The 10,210-nt window shown below is 58.9% G+C and overlaps 1 protein-coding gene across 2 annotated transcripts in view; it reads right to left on the bottom strand.

Annotated features, from left to right (window-relative positions):
* Nucleotides 1-10,210, bottom strand: part of PODN (podocan) — an 18,772-nt gene that overhangs the window by 2,170 nt on the left and 6,392 nt on the right. Inside the window, exons 4-9 of one of the 2 annotated variants that reach the window (XM_006768331.2) lie at nucleotides 7,899-8,008; nucleotides 6,686-6,842; nucleotides 6,315-6,430; nucleotides 5,028-5,685; nucleotides 2,035-2,183; nucleotides 790-1,009 (exon numbers count right to left, since the gene is read on the bottom strand). In XM_006768331.2, coding sequence (XP_006768394.1) covers nucleotides 817-1,009; nucleotides 2,035-2,183; nucleotides 5,028-5,685; nucleotides 6,315-6,430; nucleotides 6,686-6,842; nucleotides 7,899-8,008 — 1,383 coding nt within the window. In that variant the 3' untranslated portion in view covers nucleotides 790-816. The remainder of the gene's footprint in view (nucleotides 1-789; nucleotides 1,010-2,034; nucleotides 2,184-5,027; nucleotides 5,686-6,314; nucleotides 6,431-6,685; nucleotides 6,843-7,898; nucleotides 8,009-10,210) is intronic. The other variant, XM_006768330.2, reaches the window with a different exon arrangement.

The raw sequence follows: 10,210 nt of genomic DNA, 5'->3' as shown, positions 1-10,210 counted from the left end.
CATGTATGCATGGGTATGTGTGTTGTGCACTGCATATATGTGCGGGTGCTTATGTTACATGCATGTGTAAACACCCTCTGATCTGGGCTGTCTGTGGCTTTCCTACTTCCTTCCCCAGCTGCTCTATCTCAGTCCCCTCTGCAGGCTCCACTCCCCCAGGCCCTGCCTTGTCTCTCCCTCCTGAGCTCTCTGACCTCCTGCAGCCACATGACTGTTCCAGGCTGATGATGTCTGGATGCCACCTCCAGCTCAGACCTCACTTCTGAACCCCAGTCCCAAATATCCAACCCATCCCTGGGCACCTCTCCCAGCGACTTTCAGGCCCCTCAACTCAACATTCCCCTTCTCACCCACCCTCACTGCCAAGCTCGAACCTGGGCCTTGTCTCCCCCTCGCCCCATGTGAAGTCTGCCTCCCCAATCCCTCTCAGGCCCATCTGCTTGTCTGTGTCCTCACCTCCTGCCCCATACTCTGTGGCTGAGATCACAGCAGTGGCCTCTGCCCGGGCCCTCACACCAATCCCTGCTTCCACCACATCAGGCCCTGGGTGTGGGACCCATCAGGGCACTCATCTCCCTGCAGAGAATCCCCCGCACAGGCCGTCTCCATGGGCTTGCTATTACACCTGGCCTCCCACCCACAGCCTGGCGCACACCAAATGCTCTTACAGGTTTACACAATGATCGGTGACCCGGGGACAAGGGAGAAAAATGGACAGGAAGACCCTAGGTGGGTCAGGGAGAAGAAACTGGCGAGGAGAGGTGAGTGTACCCCACACAGACCACCCACCTATGTAAGATCCCATTCACCTGGTCACTATCGCCTTTCCTCTTCCTCCTCATCCTCATCCTCCTCGTCCTCCTCCTCCTCGTCCTCCTCCTCTTTCAATCGGTCCCGGTCCTTGGAAACGTCACCAAACTCAAAGTTGCCTTCTATGTCCAAGACCTGCAGGTGCTTCAGCCTCCGGAAGGCGCTTTCCACCACAGAGCCCACAGCCAGCTTGTTAAACCTGCACGGCCACCCACGTGGGGTCAGAGCGAGGAGCCCAACCCTCAGAGTCCCCATACCAACGCCCCCAAGGGAAAGGGGAGGGAACAGGCCCTCCAGGAAGATGGCACAGCAGACACAAAAGGCAGGGGGCTGGGAGGCACCGCATCAAGGGGAGTCCAGGCTGTCCAGTGTGGCCATAGCTTGGCAGGGGGGACAGGGACTGACCCCGGGCCACTCACCCACACAGTGAGGGAAGGCTTGCCGCTGCGTAAGCTCTCACTACAATTTGGGAACCTCCTCTCACCTGTCCTCTGGAATTAACTCTGAGTCCTGAGGCTACTGGGCCGGGTCACCCTGGTGCCTGGTGTGAGGTGGCACACAGACAAGGCCAGAGCCACGCTGGCCAGGGGACACACGGGTGTGGGAAGGCAGAGGCTGGGCTCTGATCCCAAGCCCCCTCCACTCTCTGTGCCCCAGTCCCCTGCAGGAGCCAAGCACAGGTCACATTCCACCCCAATGTTGCCCAGCCCGGGAAAGCCCCTGGGAGTGCACAGGTCACATTCCACCCCAATGGTGCCCAGCCCGGGAAAGCCCCTGAGAGTGCACATTCTGCCTTTCTCCAATATGTCTTCTCCTTTCTGATTTAAGGGGGTGGAAGGTGGGGATGTTGGAAAGAACCGCCCTGGCTCTGCTGTATGGAAGCTCCCCATCTCCTTGGGGAGCTGGGCTCCTTGAATTATTCTAAACTCCCAGAGCCCAGTGAGGACCTGAACATCTGCTGTCCTGGGTCTGAAGCCCAGGCACAGCCCAGCCAATTGTGGACACAGCATATCGATGCTCTCTGCGCCTCAGTTTTTCCAGCTGTAAAATGGGAAGATGCTCTCTGGGATCCCTTCTTGCCACAGTCACGTCAATAATGCCCACGTGCACCACTTGGATTTGAACACTGACCTCTACCTGTGCGCTGTTCCCAAGGGCCTTGACTATCCCGCTAGAGCCAGGCAGGCCCCAGGGGCACGTGCAGGGCCACAGGGGACCTCCTACCTGAGAAAGATCCCCTTGAGGTTGGGTGTGGAGTCGAAGGCATTGGCAGGCACGGTGCTAATCTTGTTGTTCTGCAGGTACAGGTACTCAAGGGACTCAGGGAGTCCCCCGGGGATCTCTGTGAGCTGATTCCCAGCGATGTCCAGCAGCTACAGGGGTGGCCAGGGAAGTAAAAGCACTTAACGACTTGCAAAGACCCCCACTAACACTGCCCCCCAACACATCTAAATCTTACCATAACCTTGGGAGGTGGGATCTAAAACTATCCACATTTTCCAGACAGGGAAAAAGAGGCCCAAAGGGTAAGAGATATGCCCAAGGCCACGCAGCCTATACAAGGCCAGAACCTGGTGCGCCTGACTCCAAACCCTTGTTCTGCCGGCTCCTTCTGCCCTCCCATGTGGATTCACAGCCAAGATGTCCTTCCTCACGAACACACATGCCACCCCCCTCAGACTGAAGAGCCCAGAGGGCAGGGGCCACGGATCCTGCCCTACTGTCCCAGAGGAGGGTGGAGTTAAGGGCCACAGGGGTGGGGCTTCTCACTTCTGGACCTCAGGGGCCATGTGGGCAGGGGTCAGTCTCAGAGTCACCATGTGCCTACATTCTAGGAGGCAAGAAACCAGGAAAATGGGGTGGTTTTCCTAGAGAGCAGGAGACCTGGATGCGCATGGCCCAGCTCACTGCCCCTCAGCTGCCAGCACACCTACATCCAACACACACTCGTGCAGGCCTGGGTGGGACTCCATCATCTCAAGTTCCCTTCCTCACCCCAACAGGCAGGGGCTCAGGGTCAGGAAGCTGAGGGCCAAGAATCCAGATTCAACATCCAAGGGGAGCACGAGCTTCACACACCATAGAGGGACCCATCTCCCCCTCTATACACAGGGCTCCCTGCTCCCCACCGTGTTCCCTTCACACAGCTCCAGCACCTCCTCATTCATTCCACACATCCTCTGTGCCCACGGGTGCTGCGGACATGGAATCCATTAAGACACTGCCTCCACCCTCAGGAAACCAGGCAGCAGGGGAGACAGACACAGAACCAGTGGATGGACACAGAACCTGACAATGACAGCCAGTGGAATGGAGCCAAGAGAGGGAGTCTGGAGGAGGAGCCTGACTCAGCCTAGGGCCAGGGCCCCTGACGGCAGCCAGTGCAGGGAGGGGTCTGAAGTAGCAGGAACAGCTGCTGCTTATAGAAAGATCCAACAGTGAGAGGAAGAGTCACCCCAACAGACACCCCATCCCTGACTGCACTCATCCAGGCCCAGGGGGGTATTTAACCCGCCCATCACTGTTGGCTTCTAGAGGAGGTGACACCTGAGTCCCGGGTATAGTACAGGCTCCAGGAGAGCGGTGACCCTCCATCTGTCTTATTCTCTGCTGGGCCCTCAGTTCTAGAACTGCATCTGCTCATGGTGGCGTCTCAATACAGACTCGTGGAAGGAGTGAAGAGGCATCACCAGAGTGGACACGGTGCTGTCAGCAGAGGGGCCGGGATGAGCAAAGCCCAGTATGCCTGGGGAAATAAGAAACTCAGCTGGGGACAGGGCAGAGCAGGCCTTGAAGGCCGTGGCAAGGATTCTGATCTGGGTTCTAAGGGCAGGAGCGTGAGCTGAGCATGTGTTTTTCAAGATACCCTCTGATGGCATATGGAGCACAGGAGTAGAGAGTTCCTAGGACGGTCGGGTCCAGGTAAGAAATGGAGGTGGGTTGGCTAGGAGTATGAGCCGCAGGGATGGAGAGAAAGTGGACAGAGTGAGAGGTGATGGAAGGACTGGCAGGGGATAGTAACAAGGGGCCTTGTGGGGCAGACTGAGTGAAAAGGGGATGTCAAGGGCAGCTTCCAGGTATCACGTGCGCACCAGGTGCGGTGTCAGCCCCTTTAGTGAGTTAGAAAATGCAGGAGGAGCCGGTATGAGGGAGAGGACAGTGAGGTTTGGGCCCCTTGAGAAGAGGGTTCTGGAAAGTACCTGAGAGGGACTGATTGGCCCAGGGGGCTGGACTCTGGTGCCTGGCACTCAGCAGGCAGTCTGGGTGAGGAGAGAGCCCGGCTAAGGCTGCTCCTGCAGGGCCAGCTGCCTCCCTGACTCCCACCCTGCTCCGTCCTCAGGGCTCTGCCTCATCTCCCTGCCCCCAACTCAGACATCCCAACCTGACAGCTGCCCCCACAAGCATGGACTGGGAGCCTAGCGGGTCAGGGCCCTGGGCCCAGCAGTGAACACAACAGACTAAAATGCCGGCCTTTATTCTAGAGAAAAGAACAGGCAACAAGAAAGCAAACAGATGACTAATGCCTGGGAGGGATGAGGGTGATGAAGAAAAACAAAGCAAAGGAAGGAGGTAGGCGTGAAAGACCGCCCAAGGAGGTGACATGTGAGCATATCCCTGAGAGAGAGGGAGGGGCGAGCCCTGGGACATCCGGGGCACAGAGGACTCCATGGCACCGCCCTGAAGCCCCCAGGGGGTCCTGGCAGCACCTTGGCCCTGCCTCCCAGGTTTCTCTAATGAGGTTCCCTTTCGGCCCCTCATTAAATTGGGGGGTTTCATTATAAGAAGCTCAATTCTTAAGGCCAGACATCCTGCCTGACTCCGACCATGGCCACAACAGCCATACCCTCTGCTCAGAACACCTCAAGTAGGCTCCCCCAGCCTCTGGAGCCCACCTCATGGCCTTGCTGCCCTCCCCCAAGTGCAGCCTTCCTGAGGCACATGTTCCTGGCCTGTGGGTGGTGAGCTTGGCTCTCCTGAGCCATGGGCCTCTGCCTGTAGCCATGACCTCCCCTTACTCCCACAGCCCTCCTCAAGCCTGTACCTGCAGGTAGTGAGCTCTGTCTGCCTCACCCGCTGTATTTGGCCCTCCACTCCTTACCGGCACGGCAGCCATACTCTCTGCATGGCCCCGCCCCCAGCTCACCCCCCTTCCTAAGGCCTGGCCTCCCCAGCAGATACCTCCCTCATGGCCCAGTCCCCCCGCCCTCCCCTTTTACCTGCAGATGGGCAAGGTCGGCCCAGGCACTGGGGCCCAAAGCCCGGCTGCGCAGCCGGTTGCCGGTGAGGTAGAGCTCACGCAGCTGGGCCATGCCGGCCAGCGCCCCGCGTGCCAGGGCAGCCAGCTCATTGCGCTTGACCTTCAGCACATGCACGTTGCGGGGCAGCCCCGGCGGCAGCGTGTGCAGCCGGTTCCCAGACATGTCCAGCGAGCGCAGCAGGCGCAGCTTGCGGAAGGCGTCGCGGTGCACCTGCGGGCTGGTGATGCGGTTGTAGCTGAGGTTCAGCTCCTCCAGGAAGTAGGTGGTGGCAAAGTCGTCGCGGCCGATGCCCGTGATCTGGTTGTGCAGGATCATGAGGGTGCGCACGCGGCGGGGCAGGCCGCTGGGCACGCGCTCCAGCGCGTTGTTGTACAGGTGCACGGTGTGCAGCCGCTTGAGGCCCTGGAAGGCCCGCGGGTGGATGCCGTGCGCGCGCAGCTGGTTGCTGTGCAGCAGCAGGTACTCGAGGCTGCGGATGGGGGTCAGCACGTCCGCGTCCACGCTGCGGATGGCGTTCTTCTCCAGGTGCAGCAGCACCAGGCTGCGCGGCAGCCCAGCCGGGACCCGTGACAGGTTGTTGCTGGACAGATCCAGGTACTCCAGGCTGGAGAGCTTCCTGGGAGAGAGGGAATGGGGCCGTTGGCAGGGACCCACACAGCAGGAGCCCACTCTGGTTTCCACCATTTTCCCAGGGGAGGTGGCCGGGAAACTACTTCTAATTCACCCCCGTTCTTACTGGGGGACCTCAGTCCTCTCCAGGCCCACTGGATTAGCAGTGACTTGGGGTAGAGGGCTGTAGCATGGTTTCTGATACATGGAGGCTTATTTGAAGACCAGTTGTTTAAGATCTTTTTTTTGGGGGGCGGGGGCTGCTTTGGACTCTAAAAAAAAGTAAAATATATTTGCCTTCAACAAGAATGTTTGAGTTTTTATTTTGTACCGAGAAGCCGGCCTCTGCCAGCGCTTCCCTGCCTCACTGGAACGTTGGCAGCCGTGCCCATGCACATCCCTTGTTCTTGGGGACAGAAATGTCAGCAGAGGCCTGCGGGCTGGTGATGCGGTTGTAGCTGAGGTTCAGCTCCTCCAGGAAGTAGGTGGTGGCAAAGCCTCAAAGTTCCTTCTCCAGGGAGCCCGGCCAGGGCAGGTGGGCGGGAGAGGTGTGTGGGGGGGCCTGGCTGGGGGGCACCGGGAGGGCCTCCCGGTGCCTGATCCTGCTGAGGCCCCGCAGCCTTGGCAGGGGCTTACCAGAAGGTCTCGTTGTCCAGGCCCTCATCAGAAAGGTAGTTGTTCTGCAGGTACAGCTCCCGCAGGTTGCTCAGCTCACTGAAGGCACCTGGTGGGATCTTCTCCAGCTTGTTGTTCTGGGGGAGGGGCAGTGGGGAGAGGAGCATGAGACAGCCAAGGGGCAAAAGTGCTCTGAGGGCTCTGAGGGAGCCATGGGGCCTGGGCCCAGGCCTGGAGCACTCTGACAGCCAGGTGCCCAGGCTTCTGCCTGCTTCTCTACAGTGTCGACCATGCCCTCTGGCATGTCCTAACGGCCCCACAGCCTTGCCACATGGGCTCTTCCCCCATCTGGCCCCTGCTCTGAGGGGCCCCATCTGCCCTCTGCTTCCTACCTTGAGGTGCAGCTTATAGAGGGCCGGCGGCAGGTGCTTGGGCACATGGCGCAGGAAGTTGCTGGACAGAATAAGGATCTCCACGTTGCTGGAACCGTTGAACATGTTGTCTGGTAGCCCGGCATCTGCCAGCTTGTTGTTGTGCAGGTACACGGACCTGGAGGTGAGGTGCAGGTCCTCACCCACGCAGGCCCCACTCCACCCGTGGCCACAGTGCCCACTCACCTGGTGGGCCTGCAAACCTTGCTCAGGTGGGGCCTGGGGCCTAGAGCACCTTCCTTCCATCTGAGGAACCTCAGACTCAACCTAATGTAGTCTCCCCCCGGCCCCTGGTACAGCTCAGGGGACCAAGGACCACCAGCGGTTGCCCCACAAGTTAGTGGCAGAAATAGGATTTCCTGACTCCCAGTCCATCTTCTCCATATCCTTCAAGATTCTCAGTCATGCCCCGCCTGTCACACCCACACAGCTGGCTCTGAGTTCCGTGGGACCTCCTGAAGATGGGGCGTGTCCCTAATACCTCTTGTCCCTGATGCTCAGCACAGGGCTTAGCTCAGAGGGGGTAATGCCTCATTCATTAAGTATACAGTGAGTGTCCCCGCATGCCAGGAATGTTCTAGACTCTGAAGACATAGCAGTGGACACCACCAACAAGATCCTGCTTTCATGGAGGTTACATACTAGAGGGCCAGAAGACCAGGACCAACAGGAATACACAGAAGATATAGCTCATTCTTGCTGTGTGCCTCTCTTGGGCCTCAGCCTTCTCATCTGCGGGATGGGGCCACACACAGTGACCCTGGCTCCTCAGGGGAACGGACAGAATCGAGTGAGGTGACAGATTCAGGTACAGAAGTGATACCAGGAGTGTCAGTCCACCAGCACCACCCTGCCCTGCTCATTCTTCCAAAAGCTCTGCCCCCAGGGGCTGAGGAAGGAGGGAGGCACCCTTACCCAGCTCCCACTGCTCCACAGACATCACCCTCCTCCATCCTGCCTCCTCATTCTTTAGGTCTCAGCCTGTGGAGCCCGTGCCCCTGCAGCCCCTGGCATCTCTCACCACAGCCCTGAGCATGGGCCTCATGCCCACACTGCCCCACATGGCCCTCCTCCAGAGCCCATCAGGGCCCTCTCTGCCTCAGTCAGGGTAGCAGCCTCTGCTCAGCTCCTCCCTCTCCCCAGCCTGAGCCCAGGGACCCCTCTGACCTCTGACCTCAAGTTTGGCTTCTGGCCAAAGGTGAGCCCGTAGATCTTGGTGAGATAGTTGGCAGCGAAGTCCACACTGATCAGGGTATTTGGCAGGAATCGGGGTGCCAAGGTCAGCTGGAAAGGGAAGAGTTGGGGCAGAAAGACCAATGGAGGGGAGGAGGTCAGCTCTGGGTCCCACTGCCTGCTGCCATTCAGGCCCCTTCCCTTGTCTCCTCCCAGCAACCACAGCTACCTTTCTAAAGTGGAAACCCATCTCCTTCCTCCGATAACACCAACACAGGCCCTCTACAGCACCCCACAGCCCCGAGCTTGGCATTCAAAGCTCACCAGCTTGTCCCCTGCCCTGCCTGTCCTGTTCTCTCCCCTCACTGGCCCCCAACACTGGCTGTCCAGCCACAGTGAGCACCCACACTTTCCGAGACACAGCCCACGATGCCCACCCTTCATTCATTCAGCAGTAGAACCTGAGTCTACAACATTCCAGGCACAGTTCCAGGAGCTCGCTGGGCACATCCGGGGCACATCCGGGCCACCCTGCCCCACCCCAAGCTTAGATCCTCATCCTCACGGAGAAGACAATAAACAGGGGATAAAAGTATCTGATAATGATCACTGCTATGCAGGGAATTCTAACAGGCTGAAGACAGAACGACTGGGTTGGGTGCTCAGGGAACAGGTGACAGACCCTTAAGGCATGGCACACTGTACGTGCCATCTGAGAGGAGGGCTCCCAAGGCAGCCGAGCAGCATGCAAACCCCGCATGGAGGGTGGGGTTGCAGGGCCCGGGGGCTGGCGAGGGGCAGGAGGGAGCGAGTAGGGCTATGTGAAGAGAAGCAGGGGGAAGCAGGCTTTCATTCTGGGTGGAAGGCAAAGCCACTGGAGGGTTTAAGCAGGGCACGATTTTTAAAGGTCACTGTGGCTGCTCTGAGGAGAAGGGGCAGCGAAGGAGGAGGCAGGGTTGGCCAGTTGGGAGATAGTGGGGGGGCGGGGAGAGCGGGGGAGGGGGGCTGCAGTGCTGCTGGACAAGGTGAATGAAGCCCTTGGGCTTTGCACTCAGACTAGCGGTACTGTGGGTGGTTGGAGACGCTCTTTCACAGAGATCGAGAGTCATCTGTGGACAGGAAGCAGTCCTACTTCCATTAGACCTCTGGGGAGACGTCCAGGGGGCAGAAGGATCTTTGAGGTCCAAATGGGAGGACGGGGAGGGGCTGGAGACTGCACTGGACCAGGCGATTATGGAGAGTTCGGAGAGAAGGGCCAGGACAGAGCTCTGGGCACTCCAGATATATTGAGGCTGAGTGTCTTTGTGCCTTTTCTCATGCTGTCCCTCTATTTCAGGATCCCTGCCTGACCCTTCATGGCCCTTTAAATGCTATCTCCTCCACAAAGCCCTGGAAGTGTACCAGCCCTGCTATCACCCCACCCCCTTGGCTTCTGTCTTTATTAACTGACCACTCTGACGTCCCCAGTTAAGGTGTGGGGTATGGGCCATGTCTGAGCAGCAACAGGGACCTGAAGAAGTCCTGGTGAAAGTTCCCTGAACTCAGCCTCTGACACCAGGGTGCGTGGGCAGCACACCTCCTCCCTGCTGAGGCCCCTCACCTTGTTATTGGCCAGGTACAGGTAATTGAGGTCGGTCAGATGCTCAAACGCCTCCTCGGGGAGCCCTTCAAAGGACAGGCATCAGTCAGAGCCCTGGATGAAGGAGACGCTACAGGGGAGCACACCAGCACCAGCCCCCAAGCCCACCCCACTTGCCAGGACTGGGAAGGGCGCGCCCCGAGGCCGGTGTGGCTCTGCTCTCATCCCAGCCAGTCCCAACAGGCCTTCCCAGCTCCTTGCCCACAGGGGCCCAAGCTCAGAGAAGCAGATGGGAAGTGTCTACTGAGGGATGAGCCACCGGGTGGGAATGGGTGCCCCCCCCGGAAGGTCAGGCCATGGGATGGAGGACCCAGACTAACATATTCCAAGTAAGGAAGGAGTGCTCCCTGGGGGCAGCCCCACAGGGTCAAAAGCAGGGCACGGCTTCAGCCTGGGAGCCTCCCCACCAACTGCCTGCCCCTGCCCCATGGAGTGTCAGGACTCCCCGTCACTGACTCCCCGTCACTGGGATCCCAGCCAGACTGGCCCTTCTCCAGTCCCGAGGCTCCCAGACCCTCAGATGCTGGGACTCACCCAATTATCTAACAAGAGGGAACAGTTACGTAAACTGTGCAGCATCCCTCCATGGAAGAGCTGCCGTGTAAAGATGACCACGGAGTTTTAGCAACAGGAGGAATGCTGCTGAGCTCACTGCTGAGTGAAACAAACCACTT

This window comes from Myotis davidii, unplaced genomic scaffold, assembly GCF_000327345.1.
Source record: "Myotis davidii unplaced genomic scaffold, ASM32734v1 scaffold79, whole genome shotgun sequence".
NCBI lineage: Eukaryota > Metazoa > Chordata > Mammalia > Chiroptera > Vespertilionidae > Myotis > Myotis davidii.
Note: the sequence above shows the minus strand (reverse complement) of the source record. Positions and strands in the feature narration are given on the sequence as shown.